Here is a 22069-nt window from a genome sequence, read left to right on the forward strand (position 1 = left end):
TACACAATTTACAGAATATAATGTTGGAAGAGGATAACAGAATTATAAAGGAATTATAAGATATATGAAGGCTATCATGAGGAGGATGCCAAGCAGTGTCCAGATGCCACCGGAATAGCCTAGGACCTGAGCCGCGCGACCACCATCACCATGTAGACCTGACAGGAGGACAGACTACACATGCACATAAGGGAGACTCACATCACACCATTCACATATCCGAGGGAAGAGACAAGAAAAGACATTAGTCCCACATCATACTGAGGGAAGGATATAACATTGAAACAGGATATAGAATTATAACTACTACTACTATATAGGATATAGATTTACAAGATATATAAAAGGAAAATGTGACGAGGACGATGCCAAGCAGTGTCCAGGTGGCGACCACCATCACCATGGAGACCTGGGAGGAGGACAGACTGCATGTGCACACAAGGGAGACTCACAACACAACATTCACATAGAGAGGAGAAAAGAAAGGAGAAAACATCTTTCAGAAAGAGAGAAAAGACATGTGGGAGAAGAGCGCAGTTTGCAATAGTCAATAATCTATACTCTATAATGTCGTCGGCAGAACAGTGGTTGGTAAATTCATTGAAACTGAAACCAACCCGCCATGCAGTACAGGTCATGAAGTGCTCAATTTAAAGGCAATTGTACGTTAAGGCAAAAAGATGAGTTTTAAGTTTGAATTTAAAGGACTCAACAGACTCTGATTGTCTGATGGCAGCAGGCAGGTTATTCCACAAGAACTTAGCCCAATAGGAAAAGACCCTGCAACCAACTGACTTCTTTTTTTAACTTTGGGTCACACAGAAGCCCTGTATTTTGAGAGCAGAGAGCTCCAGATGGAATGTACAGTTTAAGGAGATCAGACAGGTAAGATGGGGCAAGCCCATTTAGGCTGTTATAAGCCAGCAGAAGCACCTTGTATTCTGATCTAACATGGACAGGAAGCCAATGAAGGGAGGCAAGAATTGGTGTAATATGGTCAAATTTCCTAGATTTAGTTAGGATTCTAGTTGCAGCATTCTGAACCACCTGAAGACTTTTAGTACTAGCATGTGGCAGACCTGAGAACAGAACATTACAGTAATCAAGTCTGGATGGAACAAATGCATGTATTAGAGTCTCCATGTCAGCCATGGACAGGAAAGACCAACGTGGCTATGTTAGGTAAGGGAAAAAAGGCAGTCTTGGGGATTTCTTTAATGTGCTTATCAAAGGAAAGGCTGAGATCAAACGGAACATCAAGATTTTTGAATTCCACACTTTGAGAAACCACAGAGTTACTGATTGTTATTGTTACTCGATCAAATTGGTGTCTGTGTCTAGCAGAGCCAACAACCAACATCTCCATTTTATCCAAATTCAAAAGCAGGAAATTTATTGGCATCCAATTTTTCACAGCACCCAAGCAGACCTCTAAATTGAAAGTGGAATGAAAATGAAAGCCATTTCATTTTACATTGTATTCTTACAGTGAATGTGTTCTCTGCATTTAACCCATCCTGTTGTATAGCAGCAGTGGGAAGCTGCAGCGCCCGGGCACCAACTGCAGTTCTTCTTTCCATTGCCTTTGGTCAGGGGCACAGACAGGAGTATTAACCCTAACATGCATGTCTTTTTGATGGTGGGAAGAAACCGGAGCACCCAGAGGAAATCCACGCAGACACGGGGAGAACATACACAGGACATGTGTCTGTGAACTGACTCTCAATAGAACGTGGGTCATGCAGCAAGACAACGATCCTAAGTACACAAGCCGTTCTACCAAAGAATGGTTAAAGAAAAATAAAGTTAATGTTTTGGAACGGCCAAGTCAAAGTCCTGACCTTAATCCAATTGAAATGTTGTGGAGGAAACCCCCCTGCTTCCCAGAGTTGAAGCTGTTCTGTATGGAGGAATGGGCTAAAATTCCTCCAAGCTGATGTGCAGGACCGATCAACAGTTACCAGAAACGTTTAGTTGCAGCTATTGCTGCACGGGGGGGGGGGGGGGGTGTCTCACCAGATACTGTAAGCAAAGGTTCACATACTTTTGACACTCACAGATATGTAATATTGGATCATTTTCCTCAATAAATAAATGACCAAGTATAATATTTTTTGTCTCATTTGTTTATTTGGGTTCTCTTTATCTACTTTTAGGACTTGTGAAAATCTGATGATGTCTTAGGTCATATTTATGCAGAAATATAGAAAATTCTAAAGGGTTCACAAACTTTCAAACACCACAGTATGTGGTGTACTACTTCTCTGCTTACCTGTGTCTGTCCTGAAGCAAGTGCGGTGGAATTTGCCTAAATAGAAGTCCAAGCCGATGATGGCAAACATGAGGATGGCAAAGAAGAGGAGCATGCCAATCTGAAGCAGAGGCACCATGGCTTTCATAATGGACTTCAAAACCACCTGCAGACCTGACAGACAGACAGACAGACAGACAGACAGACAGACAGACAGACAGACACACACACATACATACATAGGAAATGCCATTCAGTGTTCATCTGCTCTATCTGCCATAGTTGGGGGAAACTGATTACATGTAATGGGTTTATTGTAAACTAGTTACAAAAGGCTGCGGCTCTAATTTGGAACAGCTGTTGTACAAACAATTACAGAGTGACAATTAGACAACAAAAAATCATATACAGAGTGACAATTAGACAACAAAAAATCATATTTCTCAGAAATATCTTGGCTATGAGACTATACATACATTTTAAACACCTTTAAATAATTAACTGTGGTTAAAAATGTAAAAAAAAAAACCTGACCATATATTTTTGAGAAAAATAAGTCAAAAGCCAAATAACATAATTAGTATCACTGGGCTGATATATTCACATGGAAACATTAAGATAATCAGTATACATTACATTTAGAACGTGACTCGATTAACAGATCAGTCCAGTATCTTTTGATAATGATTATTATTGATATTTTCAATGCTACAAGTATTACTAATAATCTAAATATTTTACTCATAAGTTACACTTATAATAATGACTATGCTCTATAACTTCTAAAACTGATTCAAATTAACCTTTCAAATAGCATTTTGTAAGCTTTACCAATGTAAAGAAAATGCAAAAAGACAAATGATGAAAGTCACACTAATAATACAATAATAAAATTGGGGTTGTAAAGGAAGGGAAATACTGCAGGAGTGAAATGATAGACAAGTACGGAAGCATAATTCAGTCACCCGAGAAAAAATTGTGCCCTGTTGTTTCGAATTAACGAGATCATCTCAGAATTCTGAGAAAAGTTTTCATGGGTCAAAAAAATTAGCTCTGTATTTCTGAATTAAGGAGATACCTTAGCTTCTTGAGTTTGGTAAAGCTGGAAATACACGGACAGATTCAAACTTCCAAGAATCAGTAGCTGGACAAATAACATTGGTGCCTACGTACAACTGGATGTGAGCAGTGAGCAGGGACCGTCTAAAAAGTGCAACATCAAACAGAGATTCAATAACTTAACTCTTGTCCAGTGTAGTGTCCCCAAAATCTCCTCACATATCAGTGGTCTGCTGTTGGTTACACTACAGCGCTTGGTTTGGGAGTAAGGTAGAAGAGGGAAGTTAGTGATTATTTTTCCCTATAAAATTCCCCAAAATTATGCAAACGCACATTTTTTCCAAACTAAGTGTTGTAGTATAAGTAACAGAAGACCATTGATGTGTGAGGTAATTTTGGGGACACTACACTGTATAAGAGTGACGTCATTTAATACTTTTGATTTATTATTATTATTATTATTATTATTATTATTATTATTATTATTATTATTATTATTATTATCTTTTTGGTACTGCACTTTTTAGACGGTCCCTGCACATTCTCAGCCCGCTGTACATTGAGACCAATGTTGTTCGTCCAGTTCATTTTGGTGATAATTATGGTTGCTCGTTGTCTATCTTGCTATGGTAGGAAAGAGGCACCGTTGTGTTTTAAAAACATTTCGCTTAGGAGTTATGTATCCAGGAAGTTAAAATCTGTTAATATTAAATTTAATCTGTTATTTTTATAATAATAAATAAAATAATAACAATTCTATAATAATGATAACTAAAATAATAATAATTTATAAGAATAACAATAAATAATTATTCAATTTAAATGTAAATTTCTGTTAATATTTAATCTAATATTTTATAATAATAAAATAAAGAAAATAATAACAATTTTATAATAATAATAATTTATAATAATAACAATACATAATTATAATTATTCAATATAAATTTAAAAATCTGTTAATATTTCCAATTTTACTGAACTCAGGAAGTTGAGGTATCTCGTTAATTCAGAAAAACAGATTTTTTTTTGCCCTAGAAAACTTTTCTCAGAATTTTGAGATAATAATCTCAGTAATTCAGAGCAAAACAATTTTCCTCAACTGAATGCATTATACTTCCATAGAGAAGAAATGCAAACAAGCAAACAAATAAATAAATAAAATAAAAACAAGAAAATACAATCAATAAATAAACATGTTTCTTCAAGTTGATGTTTTTCACAGGCTACTCACTGGGGATACCGGAGACCAGCTTCAGGGGCCGCAGCACCCTCACGGCCCTCAGCGTTCTCAGGTCAAAGTCTGCTCCCACGGTGGCCAGGATCCTGACCAACAACAAGAACATGAAGAGAAGAAGGATCATATTCAACAAGGGTCACTCTAGGTTGTGTTTTTAGGATATTTAGGTTGTGATTTTTGTGATTTGAGTACGGCACTGTACTTCTTTTTTTTAAAATCAGTATTTGATATTGCAATATTTGGGATTTACTGTTATGTAAGCACTAGAAGGACCAAGGAGGTCAGTTTGATCATTTTGGATTTTCAAAGTTTAATAACTTTGTTAAAAAAAAGACGAAAAAAGATACAGACCTGTCACTCCCCGAATGCTCCTAAAATTGCATATATTTGCATTCAAATTAGTTTTAGGTCAACTGCACACAAACATTTTATGATTAGAGCTACCTAAAACGACCATGTGCGGTCAAAAGGACACCGGTTTTTAAACTCTATATTCTGTCAAGATAAATACCCAATTGAGATATTAATGCATTACATATGTTAGTATGTCTGTTAGGAAATGACTGACACCCAAATTAACATTTTAACAACTATAATACTATTTTCAAACAATTTAACTTCAGAGAGACATGGTGGAACTTGAATAGCGAAATTGAAAAAGTGAAAATATTACCTGAAAAACACAACGGAAAACACATGTTGCTAATCTAACAAACGTAACAAGGCCTATAACACGTTAAATGTAAAAAAAGAACTGAAAATAAAGATTGAAACAGCCCCAAACAACAACCGGAATATAAGAACTACTCTAACGACCGTGGGCGGGAGCATGGGGGTGCAATCTAAGACAAATGATAGTCCCAAAGCTCGTCAACTATGAAGCCCTGTAGCCTTTCGAGCACTGTTTCATTTGAAAAGCACCGTTTTGTCCACTGTTTTTAAAACTTCAAACAAAACAGCTTAACGTGCTCTTACATATATCTAAACATGGGAAAGAGAGACGTGCTTGGCGGCAACACTGCTTCTACACAATATGTTTGCAATACCATCTGAAACACCATCTGAGGGACTTTATCAGTCCAGCAATAATTCAAGTGATTTTAGAGGCGGAAATAAGGCCGTTGTCCAAGAAGTCATTGATTAAGACTGAACTATGTTTTTCAGATGCACTAGAATGTTTTTCTTTAAAAGTAGTCGTACAAAAGCAGTACCCGCTAGATTTCATTTTCTGTTGCACATTTTCTTTTGACCGTTGCACTTGTGTTTATTGCCATGTCAATTCTGAACCGATATATTGTTCAGCCCTACACAGAACTGCAGCATAAAATACATGGCGTTTGCATTTTAATCGTTTACATGTCCATAATATTGCAAAGCCCCCCCCCCTCTATCTGCTTGGTATTTTTCTTTTCCTTGTGGGAGTCTGGTGGACAGAGGTGGATGCTCATCAGAGAGAACTGGCTGAATCTGGGAGTGGCTGCAGCCAGAGGAAGAAGCAGGCTGTCATTCCGGAGAGAGTTTTCTCCCTCTCTCTCATTTATTCTGACACAATCACACCCCGTTTCCTTCCTCTTCATTGCCTTGATTTGGGCTGTGAGTGCAACTAAGCTCACCTTCGCCCAGCTCCACCCCACAGGCCAAATTTGGATTTTCTGGTTCCAACAACTGACAAGATGGCGGCGAGCATAAAGGCAAACTTAAGGCTTCAAAAGGCCCCTTAAGAAACCAGTGGGAAATGACACAGGTGCTGTGTTCATCTTTTCTATACCACGTCTCTGTCTACGTACAAACCACACAGGCTCAGGCAGGCACTACAAGTAGTGCCAGTATAGTTGTGCCAGCATCTCATCAGAAAACCAAACCCTTCTACAGACCCAAGCAGTAACCGAAAGAGCCAAGGGGGGAAATAAGAATGATTTCCCAATGCATGCTGATATGCCGAGTGGAACTCACTAAGTGTTAGATGCCACTGAGTCCAAAATGTAAATGTTGATCGTTCAGAGTCCTTCGAAAGATTGTATGTCTCTCCCTGGTGCTCCCTTGTGCTGTTGGAAATTGATCTTTGTCTCTCTCTCTCTCGCTCTCTCTCCTCTCTCACGCGCCCTCTCTCTCTCTCTCGTCATTCCTCTAGAGGCTTCAGCATAATCAAGACACTTCTTCCTAAAATCCCCCGTTCCTCCTGTTATCCACCATCAGCCTGCACTTCAACCTTACACTGATGAGAAGGGGGGGGGGTGAGCGGAGAAGGGCGGGGTAGACAGATGCAAGAAAGATGGGAAGTGAGGAAAGACAAGTCAGAAAGAGAATATTACAGAGAGAGAGAGAAAGAAGGGAGGGGTAGAAAGAGCCACAGCTACAAGGAAGATAAGGCAGGAAGGGATGGAGGGGTGTGAAGGAGAGGGGAGTTGGAGAGGCAGAGGCAGTGAAATGGGAGAGAGGCAGATGGAGGTAGAGGGAGCATACATGAAGGCTGGAAGAGGCTGGAGAGGACGGGGGTTGGGGGGGTGGATATGCATTCATACACTTAACTCTACAGCCAGCGCTTGTCCAACCAACCCGCTCCATCCCTCCTCTCACCAACTGCTTGTGCACAAATGGAGTGGGTGTGAACCGCCTCGTCCACAGGGACAGCAGCTACAATGATGCTGAGAGTTTACAGTTGCGGATGGCTAGCTAGTCACACGTGCACGAACCACACACACACACACACACACACACACACACACACACACACACACACACACACACACACACACACACACACACACACACACACACACACACATTCTTGCAGTTGAATATGGGCGCACATATACGTGCAAAGACTCATGCATATCCAGCACAAACAAGTGATCCACAGAGAGCTGTGGGAATGGGCTTCTTTAGCATGAGAACTGTGGGAATGGGCTTCTTCAGCATGAGCTGAACATTGTGCTTGGTGAGGAGGATCAAGTTCAGAGCCTATACATCAGGGTGGGCAAACTACGGCTTGCGGGCCACATACGGGCCGTTGGGCTGCTTAATCCGGCCCACCAGGCATTTAATTTAAATTAATACTATAATTAATTCAAATGACTGGTATTCGCTTTTTTTTTGCTGCAATACATTACGGTTGGTTCCACTAGATGGCGCATTGCAAATACAACCGACCTTTTCTAATGTAGAGGCCAAGAGTTACTCGTCTCTTCACCTGACCTGACCCTCACTTTTGCCTCTTGCATTGAGCATCAGAGCATGTCGCAATCGCATACTTTCACAAAATGAGTGGACCAAAGACGTGAGAAGTCGACAGCGAGTGCCGGGTTTTTAAGAAAGAGTGGACGGCAAAAAATTTTTTTCACTTTAGTCCAATCGAAGGCCATATGTCTGACTTGTCAAGAAAACGTTGCGGTATTCAAGGAATACAATATCAGCTGACACTTTTCCACCAAGCATGCTAACTACGCCAGCAATTTGTCATCCCAAGAAAGGGCGAGTACAGCTTCAAGGTTAGCAGCCAATTTACAGGCTCAGCAAAATACTTTTACCCGACAGTCTACAAGTCAGGAGTCCAGCACAAAGGCAAGTTATCTACTGGCATATAAACTAGCGAAAGCGAGCGAGCCTTTCTCTGAAGGAGAGGTTTTGAAGGAGTGTATGGTGGAGACGGCAAGTCTTCCGTGTCCACAGAGCAAAAGCAAATTTGAAAACATCAGCTCATCGCACAGAACAGTGACTCGCCGTATAGAACTGACTGATGAAAACTTGACTTGTGGGTTAATCAAGAAAGCAGAGTCCTTTAAGTTTTATTCATTAGCACCGGATGAAAGCAGTGACATAAAGGACACTGCACACCTCTTCGATTTTTGTCAGAGGTATTAAGGACAATTTTGAAATCACGGAGGAGTTTTTATCCATGGAGTCCATGAAAGGCACAACGAGAGGGTCGGATTTCTACGACAGGGCGTGCGGTTGCACTGAGAGGCTGAAGCTACCTTGGTGTAAACTGTCACCACAGATGGATCGCCAAATTTAACAGGAAAAAACGTCGGACTGCTGAAACGAATCCAGGACAAGGTGAAAGAAGAGGAGCCTGAGTTGGAGGTAATTCCCCTACATTGTATTATCCACCATAAAGTCCTGTGCAAGACTGCATTGCAGCTTGATCACGTAGTGAAGCCAGATGTACAACTTGTGAACTTCATACAGGCGAGGGGACTTCGTCATCGTCAGTTCATTAAATTCCTTAAAGGAAACTGATGCTGACCATCATGACTTACTTTGCCACTCTGATGTCCGTTAGCTCTAAGTTTGGGGAAAGTGTGGCAGCTCAGAGGGGAGATTGGCTCGTTTTTGGAGTCAATGGGGAAAGCCGACGAATTTCCTGAGCTGAGCGGCGCAGACTGGCTTCGCGATGTTGTTTGCTATGGACACCTGGGCACATGAAGGAGCTGAACGTGACGCTGCAAGGGAAGGATGTATCTGTGCATGAACTGCATTCTAACGTGAAAGCTTTCAAAGCCAAATTAACTTTTGTTGTCGTTCTCAAGGCAAGTAATGAACAAATCATTCGCTCATTTCCCGACACTAGCGACGCTGGAAGAGGCGCCCCAGCATGCAAATGAATACAGCAAATCACCGAACCACCTGCACGGAGGATTCTGTCGTCGATTCTCTGATTCTGAAAAGATTGAGAAGTCACTGCAGCTGGTGTCACGTCCCCTGTCACTCGACTGTGAGACAGCGCCACAGGAGCTGCAGCTGGGGCGGACTGATCTCCAGCGCGACTCTGTCTCGAAGGAGAAGTTCAACTCCGTCAAACTGGGGGAGTTTAATGCCTCACTGAACGAGACCAAGTTTCCAAACATCCGACAGATGGCGCAGAAGATGCTGGTGTTATCTGGCTCTACCTATGTGTGTGGGCAAACGGTCAGTGTGATGAACATCATCAAAGCACGTCACAGAGTCTGACTTAACCGATGAACCCTCAAGCTGTCCTGCGAACTGCCACAACTAAATTTACGCCGGACTTTGATGCGCTCGCAAAAAAGGGTGACCAGCCACACTGTTCCCATTAAATCAAGCACTCGGAGGTGAGCTTATTTTCATTATTTTTTGGGAAACATTTGACATTAATGTAATTTATGCTAGTTAATTTTTCCCCTCATCAACTAGAAAAAAGTTTGCCCACCCCTGCTATACGGCAAGGCAGGAAATTATTTGGGATGCATGAGCAGAAAACAGTAAAGAAAGATGATGTCTGTGTCTAAATGGGCCTTTCCACAACCATCCAACACATAATAAAGGGAGGGTCAAGGGTAGTTTTGAACTGTAAGTCGATAGTTTTACTTTAGTGGCCGTCCTGTGGTTAGTTTTAACCCGAGTCAACTCCCAAAGTTAATCGTCATCCTATTTTTAGGTGTGACCCATTCAAATGCCTCCCTCTTCATCAGTCTTCATAAATGGCAATTTCATTCCCTTCCCTCTCTCCGCCCACTAATTAATCCTACCCTAAGTCCCTCCCAGGGAGACTGCTGCTGACTGGGGGGAAAGAACAACGAGATGAGGGGAGGGGAATGACTTTGGCCTCCGCGTCATCGCCAACCGTGTGACAGACAGTTTTTTGTTACATCTGAAACAACTGCTGAGCAATTAATGCTGTTGTCTTCTGTCATTACCTCTGTGTGTCTCTCTCTGTCTGTCTCTCTCTCTGTTCTCTTGCTCTGTCTCCATCTCTCTCTCGTCCTCTCTATCTTTTCCTCTCTTCTGCTCTCTCTCCCTTGTTTCCACTCTCTTCCTCTCTCTTCTCTCTCCCTCTCTTCGGCTCTCCTTGTCTCTGTTCTGTGTTGTCTCTCTGTTCTATCTCTGCCTCCATCTCTCTTTCTCACTCTCTCTCTTCCTCTCCATCTTTTCCTCTCTCTCTTCAGCGCTCTCTCGTTTCCACCCTCTTCCTCTCTTCTCTCTTCTGCTCTCTCTGTTCACTCTCTTCCTTTCTTTTCATGTCTCTCTCTTCATTTCTCTCTGTTTTGCTGTGTGTGTGTGTGTGTGTGTGTGTGTGTGTGTGTGTGTGTGTGTGTGTGTGTGTGTGTGTGTGTGTGTGTGTGTGTGTGTGTGTGTGTGTGTGTGTGTGTGTGTGTGTTAATGCTTTTATGTTTTGTGTCTACATGTGAGTATGTGTGTGTGCATTTGACAGTGAATGTGGGTGAGGTGTGTACACCTATGGGCATTTATGACTTCCCTGCTGAGAGAATAAGGTTCCAATAATCATCTCTTCCACTCACTCCAGTCCAGCTGTTTGTTTACTGTTTTACTGACTGCGGTCAAACAAACGCACTGACACAAAAAAGTTCTCTAACTCTCAACAAAACTCGTACACAATGATTGATGGCAGGTGGGACAGTAGATAAAACAAATCTTTAGCTCACAGCTAAAAAATTTTTAATACTAAGATTTTTTTAATACTATGTATCTTTTAATACTATGTATGTACCTTTTTTTAATACTATGTATCTTCTCTTGTGAGCTAAATATTTTTAATACTATGTATCCAAAATAATTTTATCCAATGCACATAATTATTTTGGATACATAGTATTAAAAAAAATCCCATTCAAATGATTCACATAGATTTTTGCCTTTTCAGAATGAAAGAAATATTATAGCTTTTAGGGGTATCCTGTCAGCTCAACCAGTATGAAGCTACGGGCTTGTTTGCAGGGAAGGATGCTACCTGCATACAAACACGTGTAAGAATAGAGCCCTCATATAACGATGGTCAAATGATGTTACACTCACTCAACAGGGAGTACCTGATGGAAGTGCTTGATTCGGTGGGAGCCTGATTGTGCAAATACTGTTCGTAATAGTCCATGGGCCAGAGCCCAAAATTTCCTATTTCGGTACACTCAAGGTGGCAAAACTTACTTATAATTTTTGAAAGGATCCATGTCTGTAGATGATATTTTGGTATGATAACCATTCCTGAGTGGCAGCTGTATCACAGTTATCAGCTCATGAAGTTAACCACCCCCTAAAGTAAATTGCATTTTAGACGCTGGTGCATATCCTGGTTTAGCCTCATGGTCAGGACATTTTTCAATGTTCTATAATATTGTCTTTGGTATCATTTTAAAGGGGACCTTCTTAGCTTTCATTCAAGCCCTGTTGTGGATATTTCTCACAAATATAGAGGTCACTTGAGCTCTTCAACCCGTCAATAACACACATCTTTCTGCAATGTTCGCCTAAACTATATACTTTCTTTTAGCCCTGTGGCATCTAGGAATATCAGGGACACAAAACACAAAAACTGGAATACTCACAGGACTGTAACGATTCAGGAAATGTATAATATACCCATACTATTTCATTGTGTGAGGTGATTGTGAACCTTAAATTAGAAGGGCATTATTACTAAGAAACTAACTAGACCAAAGCCAATTAGTCCATGGGTCAGACCAGATATCGATATCACCCAAGGTGACACAACTTCACTGGTGCCATTTTATTTGGTACACTAACAGAAGTAAAATAATACATGATAACCTTTCCAAATGAGCAGCTATTTCATTTTTCTTTCAGGAAACCTGTTTCTGTGCCTCTCACGATTGTGTGTTTGCCCAGATTTTTACAAATATAGCATTTCAACACCCCTGGTACTGATTAGCCTAGCTTAAACTCTGGGACAGTTCTTAGTTGGCCAACAACCAAGGATAACCAGTACTGTGTACTTCCATTCATTGTGCTAAGCTAGGCTAACGTGCAGCCAGATAGCTTTCTACTAAACACATATAGAGGAAACTGGTATCTATCTTCTTGTCTCACTCTGGAGAAGATTGTAAGCTAATTTCCCACAATGTTAGCATGTTCTTTTAATGTATATGTTAATATGATTAGTTAAAGTGGCTACGAGGAACTTTCATCTTGTGTTGATTTTAGCGGCCTCATGTGGACAAAATACAGCTGTTGCATAGCAACTAGGTAATGTATCTATTTGTGGCTATGTAAGATAAATAATGGTAATATGACGCTGGTGAAGCAAAGTAAACTTTGTTTTAGTAGTGTTCATACACCTAAGTTACATGTATTTGTTTGTATGTGGCAGGTGAAAACTGACTGAATATGGCCACTGGTGAACAAGCAAGTTTTTACCCAATACCAAAGCGCCCACGGGTGGAGTGCATTATCCACTGTTCTGATGATACAGATAAGCTGGTTTCACTACAAAGTGTCGACTCATGGAGAACTCTGCTCAGGGCAGCTCAGATAGGAAATCATGCACCAGTTTTGAAACTGGCAAAAGACATTCCTGAGGGACAGATTCCAGCAATCTACTACCACAGAAAGTGTCGCAGTATCTTCACTATGAAGCAAATTCTTGATGGCCTCCTTGCAAAAGAAAAGAAAAGTTGTGTCTCTGCTGAAGAGAAACAATCTAAGAGAGTAGCTCGACATGCTCCAAGTACATCTAGGACTTATGATGCGGAGTGCATATTTTGTCAGAAAAACAGCAAATATTCCAAGAGACAGAATACGAGAGAAGTACTGGTGCAGTGTCGAGAACTGTGAGCTGATGCAAAGATCAGGAGTGCAGCCACAAAGAAAAGGGACAGCAGAATCCTTGCCATTGTGAGTAGAGACCTTGTAGCAGCTGAAGGGCACTACCACAGGTCATGCTATAGACTTTACACCAAAGAAGAGGTTTCCAAAGGAGAGGTTGCCAGCAATGAAGATGATGATGCTGCAGCCCAGTATGAAGCTGCTGTGAATAAGGCATACAATGAGCTGTTCCTCTTCATCAGGATGGAGCTTTTTGGCAATCCTCAAGTGATGGCAATGACTGATCTCTCTTCTAGACTGGTAGCTTCAATGAACTCCCAAGGCATTGCCCAAGTCAAGGAATCAACCAAGAAGCACATAAGGCGAAACCTGGAGAGTGAGTTTGCTGGAGCCTTGCAGATATTCCCTGATGAGAAAGGAAAATTCCTCCTCTATCCCGATAACTTGTCCATGTGGGAACTTGCCAAAGAAAATCAGTCTCTAGAAAGGGAGCTGCAGACCCTGAAAAGTGTCAGTGCACAAGATGTTATAGCCAAAGCAGCCATCAAGTTGAGAGCAGACATTAAAAGTCAAGATGTTCCTCAAACCTGGCCGCCTGAAGTCAAACCAGAAGCAGAATGTCCTACCATTCCAGAGTCGCTCATTATCTTCCTGTACTCTCTACTCACAGGCTCAAATGATCCTGATCATGCATCCCAGAGAGTGCAGTGCCTTCTGCAGTCATTTGGCCATGACATAGTATATGCAGTGACATGTGGAAATACCAAGCCTTCCAAGCACATTGTTCTGCCATTCAGTGTCAAATCGTTGACAGGAAATGTAGAGTTGATAAACATCCTCAACCGACTTGGTCACAGTGTGTCCTATTCACAGATGGAAGAGATCAACACTGCCCTGTGTCTCCAGAAACTCTCATCATCAGGGAGTGGCATTGCCCTTCCAGCTAACATCCATCCTGGCATATTCACAACTTTAGCCTGGGACAATATCGACCGTCTTGAAGAAACTGTCAGTGGTGAGGGAACATCTCACAGAGTCAATGGGATTGCTGTGCAAGCAAAGCCAGTCAACCCACTTCCTGTCCAACCCATGCCCACTGTTCCCAAAACAAAGAAGAGAAGCATTGATGGACCCCCACCAATGTTACCAACTTACAATGCTGGACAACGGGTAGGGCCACCACAAAGCAAAAAGTCAGATGCCAATACTGCAGCCAATACTAAGCTTGCCAGAGAGAAAAACCTTCTTTGGGTCCTAGCACGCATGTCACAACAAGAAGAACAGTCAGTCAGCAGCTGGACAGGCTTCAACATCCTGACTCGAGGAGAGATGACGGTCATCCCCGACAATATAGGCTATCTGCCTACCATCAATGCTCCAGCGACACAAATGTCTACTGTCAACGAGGTGCTTAACCAGTCACTGAGCATCATGCAGTGCTTAGGCCTGAGGAAGATTGTCTGTGTCTTTGACCAAGCCCTGTATGCGAAGGCTGTCGAGATCACATGGAAACACCATGACAAGTTCCATGATATCATCGTTAGGCTTGGGGTATTCCACACCATCTGCACACTGCTGGCAATAATAGGAAAGCATTTCCAAGATGCTGGACTCAAAGACCTCTGCATTGAGTCTGGCATAATTGCAGAAGGCTCAATTGCTGGTGTTATGGATGGCCGCAAGTACAACAGGGCAGTGCGACTACACAAGCTCCTGTATGAGGCTCTCATGCGACTGACCTTGAATGGTTTCCTGTCCTGGTTGGAAGAAACTCACAGGAATGACATGGTTCACCTGAATGAGACACTGAAGACCATTGACAGCCTTGGGAAAGAAGTCTCACAACATGCTTTGAAGGAGGTCCTCGAGAACAGCTTTTGTACACGCATCATGGATCTATTTGAAGTCTACCGTGAGTTCCTTAGAGGTGGAAACGGCAGCCTCTCGAACTTCTGGATGTCCTATTTGGACATGGTTGAAATCTTGTTGGGGCTCATCCGAGCATCCAGAGAGGGAGACTGGATGCTACACTTGGCTAGCATTCGAGCAATGATCCCATGGTGCTTTGCTTATGACAGGATGAATTATGCACGCTACCTCCCCTACTACTACGCCCAGATGTCTGAGCTGCCCATCACACACCCAGATGTGTACACAGAATTCATGGAAGGAGGCTTCTCAGTCCAACTGGGCTCCACCAATCCCTTTGGCCGAATCCCTGTTGACCAAGCTATAGAAGAAACGGTGAACAAAGACACCCAAACAGCTGGAGGGACAAAGGGATTCAGTTTGAAGCCAGGAGCTGTGACCAAATATTATCTCACAGCTGAGTATAGAAGCATGTACCTCAGACAGCTGAGAGACCTGACAGGTCAAGGCAGGTGCAAATGGTCTCATCCAGATCTACAGAGTCCAAGGATCAAGAGAGATGAAACAGATGTCCAGTCTCTCATGGACCTTATGGAGAATAACTGGCTCAATCCTATGTCCCCTGATGAGATTGATTTGGTTAGCCTCTCCACTGGCAACATGGCTCCACCTGATGTGACCATAGATCTCTTGAGAGCTCTTGAGAAAGGAGAAGAGGCCTACCAAGCATTCCAGCAAACAAGGTTAGATGCAGACCCACCACCTGTGAAATTCCACGACAAGATGACCAAGCAAAGTCTGAAAACATTCTCCAATGTCAGCACAAAACAAGCTCATGGAAAGAAAGCACAGGATGTGGTTCTGAAGGCAGATAGAAACCTTTTCAGTCACATGATCCTGGTGGCTGAAAGCAGGAAGGTGAATCTGAAGGATGTCCTTGCCTACCCATTGGGCCCACTACCATGGGCACTGGCAAATGCTGATGGGTCCTTACGAAAAACAAACAAGGCTGCACTTGCCAGAGAGCTTGAAAAGAATGTATCTCCTGCAGAAGACATCCCAATCCCATCTACTTCCATCATTGATGGGATGAGCCTGGTCCAAAAAATGAATGGCAACAACAAAACCTTTGCACAGGTGGCAGAGTCAGCCTTGACCCAGGTCCTCCATGAGGGAGCACAGAGTGGGAGGATTGATGTTGTTTTTGATGTCTATCACCAGACTTCGATCAAAGATGCTGAACGACTGAACCGGGGTGGAGACATCACTCTCCAGTACAAGAATCTTGCAGGGGGACACCACGTCCAGCAGTGGAGAAAATTTCTGTGCAGTTCCTCCAACAAGACCAGTCTCATCAAGTTTCTGGTGGAAGAGTGGAAACTCCCACGATACAGAGCTATGCTGCATGGCAAGGTGTTGTACATGACCTGTGAGGAAACCTGCTACAAGTTGACAGAAGATGGGTGTGAGGAAGCAGCAGAACTGCACTCCACACATGAAGAAGCTGACACCCGTCTGCTCCTGCATGCATTGCATGCAGCAAATGCGGGCTCAAAGTCAGTTATCATCACAGCTGAGGACACTGATGTCATGGTGCTTTGTCTTGGCTTCCAGAAGGACATCACCTGTCCCATCTACCAGAAGTGTGGGACTCAGAACCGCACACGGTTTGTCGACATCACCAAACTGGCAAGTTCACTTGGAGACAGCATCTGTGACAGCCTAATTGGCTTACATGCCTTCACAGGCTGCGACACTGTCAGTGCATTCGCTGGTCGAGGGAAGCTGAATGCCCTGAAGATAGTGAGAAAGCACACTTCCTGCCAAGAGACTTTTAGTCAACTGGGACAGACATGGAATGTGAGTGATGAGCTGTTCCAGAAAATTGAGCAGTTCACCTGTCGGATGTATGTTGCTAATAGCAGCACTGCTGAGGTGAACAAACTGCGTTACCAGCTCTTCTGCACCAAAAGGGGAGAGGTTGAGTCCAGCCAGCTGCCACCATGTAGAGACTGTCTCTTTATGCATGTTCAACGAGCCAACTATCAGGCAGCAATATGGAAGTGCTGTCTGCAGGCTAACCCTGTGGTGCCAAGCCCTACTGAGTATGGATGGACAGACGATGAAGGCAAGCTGGCCATTTACTGGATGCGCTCCCCACCTGCACCAGATGTGGTCTTGGAAATGCTAACATGCAAGTGTGTGCATTCATGCAAAATGCCAAGCTGCATGTGCCTGTCAAATGGACTTCCATGCACAGACATGTGCAGGTTACAGACCTGCAGTAACCAAAAACAGCAGGATGGTCCAGAACTGGACTTTGAACTTGGGGAGTCAGATGATGAGAGAAACGAGCAGTTTGATGAATGACAGTGTGATGATTCTGATGGTATTACTGTGGTAGTAGTCTATTGATGCACAGGATGTTGATTCTGGACTTGGTTACCCAGAGCTTGATAACAATAATGTAACCATATTCACATATACCCATTACCCTACCCATTACCATTACATATACCCAATAATGATATGGGATTACATGTATCATTGACTAAGTATATGTAAATGTCAATGTTGTTTAAAATATTAAAATAGTTCATTACCTCACTATGGTATTCCTTTTTATCATGTATTTTGATTGTGTATTTAAACAAATGTATAGAGACCAGTTTGTGACCTAACTGGCTTTGGTCTAGTTCTCATTTAAGGCTCACAATCACCTCACACAATGAAATAGTATGGATATATTATACATTTCCTGAATCTTTACAGTCCTGTGAGTATTCCAGTTTTGTGTTTTGTGTCCCTGATATTCCTAGATGCCACAGGGCTAAAAGAAAGTATATAGTTTAGGCGAAAATTGCAGAAAGATGTGTGTTATTGACGGGTTGAAGAGCTCAAGTGACCTCTATATTTGTGAGAAATATCCACAACAGGGCTTGAATGAAAGCTAAGAAGGTCCCCTTTAAAATGATACCAAAGACAATATTATAGAACATTGAAAAATGTCCTGACCATGAGGCTAAACCAGGATATGCACCAGCGTCTAAAATGCAATTTAGTTTAGCGGGTGGTTAACTTCATGAGCTGATAACTGTGATACAGCTGCCACTCAGGAATGGTTATCATACCAAAATATCATCTACAGACATGGATCCTTTCAAAAATTATAAGTAAGTTTTGCCACCTTGAGTGTACCGAAATATCGTCTGGCCCAATGGACTATAAGTGGGTTTTGTTTGGGTGCGATAAGTATGTGTGCGTGCGCAGCTGTAGTCCTTGAGCTGCAGTATGCTGATGACTGCGCTCTTGTAGCTCACACACCAGAAGAACTGTAAACCATCCTAGTCGCAGCTGTGAATGCCTACAGCAGGCTGGGTCTATCAGTCAACACCACCAAGACTGAGGTGTTATGCCAATGGAGGTCCAGCCCTCCACCCACTATGCCTGTCTTCACCACAGAACACCAGCCACTCTCAGTTGGTCCATCTTTCAAATACCTGGGCATCATCCTTTCTGAGGGCTGCAACCCTGATCACGAAATTCATAATAGAATCAAACAAGCCGCGGTAGCCTTCGGCAAACTCCGATGTAAGGTCTTCCAAAACAAATACCTCCACCTGCACACCAAAATTACTGTTTACAAAGCCGTCTGCATCATAACTCTCCTATACAGCTGTGAAGCCTGGGTCACATACAGCCACCACCTAAAGTTGCTGGAGCGGTTCCACATAAGGTGTCTGTAGCGAATCATGGGGATCACGTGGCGTGACTGTGTTCTTCATGGTGAGATTCTTGCTAGGACAAACTGCAAGAGCATCGAAGCCATGGTCACTGAATACCAATTGCGCTGGCTTGGGCATGTCATCAGGATGCCTCAAGAACGCCTGCAGCGTCAAGTCCTGTATGGACAGCTTCATCTGGACCGCCAGTCCGCAGGTGGTCAGAAGAAGTGATATGTGACCCTGTGGTTAAATTATAGGCCTTAGCTATATTATATTGCACTATTAGATAAGAGTTTGGCCTATGTTATTTTGTTAACCTTTTGAATATGAATATATTATATTGTTGATATTGTTCTGCAAAACAGTTGTTTACCAATGTGAAATGCATTTACTTTTATTGTTGAAAACTTACCATTGTTGTGATTGGTTGGCTGTGGAGAGAATAACTTACCTTGAATGTGATTGGTTGAGAGGGCAGCGGGGAACGTCAGCGCGAGCAGACTGAAGAGTGAGAGAAAGTAGATCACTCGTCCCTTGGGTGAGCAAAACGGAGCAGTTTGATGTTGAGTTGTTATATGCTATTTTGCGGTGAGAGAAATGTAATTGAAGTTTAGTGAACAGTGATGTGTGCGGGTGTCTGACCGAGACCCATCCCGGGAACTGTTTGTGTGGACTGGGGAGACAAAATGACTACTCGTCAGTCCCATATGTGGACCCAGCGACGTTACGGAGCGAGCTAGCCAGTCGGTGTTCGTTGCTGGCACAGCAAGACGGGCGAATGGACTGGATGCGGTAAGGGGCTTGCCCCACAGTGAGTCGGGCCGTCTTCTAGTTTAGCGAAGTAACGTTATCAGTTACAGTGTAGTGGTGTGTTCATGCGACCATCGAGGAACGCAGAAGGAGTCGTCTGTTGCCGTGTTGTGCTGCCGAGGCGAGCGCACGGTTCGACCGTGAGATGGTGCTAACGGCTAACTAGCCAGTTAGCTAGGATGGCTGCCTGCCTGACGTTCGCTGCTGCGCTGCGGTGGGAAGCGCGAGACGAAGAGGAGCATTCATTGTGAGTACAAGTTGGATGTGCGGGGTTCCAAGGGGAGCGAAGAGGGCTGGTTAGGGCCCCAACGTACCCGATAAAGAAACAGGCCTGCAACTGGGGGGTTGACTTTCTTTTATTTTTATTGCCGGCTTAGTTATAGGGTTGTTGAGCTGTATGCTAATGTGTTGGTCTGATTCATTTGTGTGTATATGAATGCTGATGCTTGTTAGCCATTGAGGCTTATTACTTTCATTCATTCTAATAATTATTACTCATAATACATTTGTATATATAATTCTATGTACCTGTGTGAGTGTGGATTATTCATGTGTGTTTATTTCTGTGGTGTCTAGGCTATGGTAAGTTGAGACATGTTGACATGTTGAGTTAGCCTTAAAAGGGCCGTCCACCATATTTTTACAACCTTAAAGGGCTAGTCCGCCGTTTTAATATAAGTTACTCGGTGACACATTGAGGTGTCTAGACCATGTCAGATTGCCTTACAGGGGTCATATGCCATATTTAAGCGCCTTAAAGGGGTAGTCAACATTTTTAGTTGGAGTTACCAGAGGACACTGTAAGACATTTAGAGCCTTTAGAACATACTTTAAACACATAAGAAGCGAAGTTAGCATACTTCAATAGTTTATTGGATACCGAGTTGTATAGAGAACTCAGGAGCGTTGTCCTTGACAGTTAAACGGGATAGATAGCACTACAGACAAAAAGACCAGCTAAAATCATCGCTGAAGAAGTGTTGTATCGACCCCTTGAGATTGGAGCAGGCTGCCATCAACCGTTTCAACTGCCGGGAGATATGCCACAGAAGTACGGAACTGGAAATGGAGAGGAACGTGAAAAAAACAACAGAAAAGTCTAAGGAGACACACAACCATGCCTGTCCCCACTAACTCAGACTTCATATGCCCAACGTGCAATAAAACTCGTGGCTCAAGAATTGGACACTACAGTCATCAAAGAATACACTGTTAACGAGGAGGGTTATCATCGGAGTCAGCATCGGACTCAATGGACTACCAGCAAGTGTGTGTGTGTGTGTTTTGCATGTGCAGTGCAACCTTTGGCATGTGCAAACCATGCATCAGAAATACAGATATGCAGACCAAAACAATAACTCCTTTTACCTTCTAGCTGTATCGTACAAGGGGATTTGCACACACCAACCTTATTTCACATTTTTCTCTTTTTTGATGATACTTCACTCAAACATGGCTGCAGCAGAAATGGCAGCAGGAAACATTTTGCCGTACCTTCAACCTTTAACTCAACAAGTCCTAGGACTGCACTAAACACGATTCCACCTCTTCACTGACCAATTCACAGCATTGCATAAGGTAATCATTTCCTTTATGGTTTTAAACTGATATCTTTAGTTTTCATGTTGTATGCATTGACAGAAGTATTTCTTTACCCTTACCGTCACGTCTCTTGACTGTCACGTCTCTCCTGGTTCAGTCCAATCAGTCATTTTACTATGTTTCCTATGTTACGTCAGTTAGTTCAGCCGTTTTCTCTGTTGTCTGCTAGAGCCTCAGTTATTTTCTGAAGTGCTTGTCTCACGTAGTTTCAGTCTGGCAGCTCATTACCTGAATCATCTGGGCTTTTTACACTGCCTTTTCAAAGAGGGATGTTGCACCATTACGCGATTCTGTGTAAAAGGTACAAAGACTGAATCGGGGTCATTGTTCTCGTGTAAAGCCTGCAGAGGAGGTGGTCACAGGGCCGGATCCACGTCTGTGTTAAAGGGACAGCCGGCAGGACGCTGGTGTGTTACATGCTGTGACACCTCTGCTTCCAGAAGGCCGGCATGCCATGTAAAATAACACACAAGCCATGTATCCCACACCTCTTCCCCATTCCCTATTCATTCCCTAGTGTATTTGGTCTGTTTGCTCTCCTCGCTCAGTGCCGGCTCGTCTGGCCTGTGTAACCTTTGTGACCCGTCTAGTCATCCAGACTTCCCCTAATGTCATGTTTCTCGTGCTTTTTTTAAAAAATTTTTATCACAGCTTTGTTTTACCTGACTTCGCCTTTGTCTTCTCCTTGCCAGATCTTGTTTGCCAGATCTGACTGACCTGTGTACTGAACCTTTGGCAAGTAAAAGAATGTTAGTGCATTAAACTGACTGTTACTGTTGCCTCCCTGTCTGTGAGTCCTGCACTCGGGTTCTCGCCTGTCAGTTTCCCCCGGGAAACATAACTTCATCACAGAAAGTTGAATCAGTTCATCTGGGTATGACGTTTATTGACAGCTACATCTCATCACTCATCTAAGTGACCTCTTCAGTCTAAACTGACTGCAGCTATCCCCACCCTTATAAACAATACAGTGGC

General features: G+C 42.9%; 1 protein-coding gene across 1 annotated transcript in view; it reads right to left on the reverse strand.

Moving 5' to 3' along the window:
- cacna1ba (calcium channel, voltage-dependent, N type, alpha 1B subunit, a) overlaps positions 1-22069 on the reverse strand; it is a 269201-nt gene that overhangs the window by 195419 nt on the left and 51713 nt on the right. The window contains 2 exon segments of the mRNA XM_056281288.1: positions 2273-2425; positions 4545-4636. Of these exon segments, the coding sequence (XP_056137263.1) occupies positions 2273-2425; positions 4545-4636 (245 nt within the window).

This window comes from Lampris incognitus, chromosome 1 (genome assembly GCF_029633865.1).
Source record: "Lampris incognitus isolate fLamInc1 chromosome 1, fLamInc1.hap2, whole genome shotgun sequence".
In the NCBI taxonomy this organism is placed as follows: domain Eukaryota; kingdom Metazoa; phylum Chordata; class Actinopteri; order Lampriformes; family Lampridae; genus Lampris; species Lampris incognitus.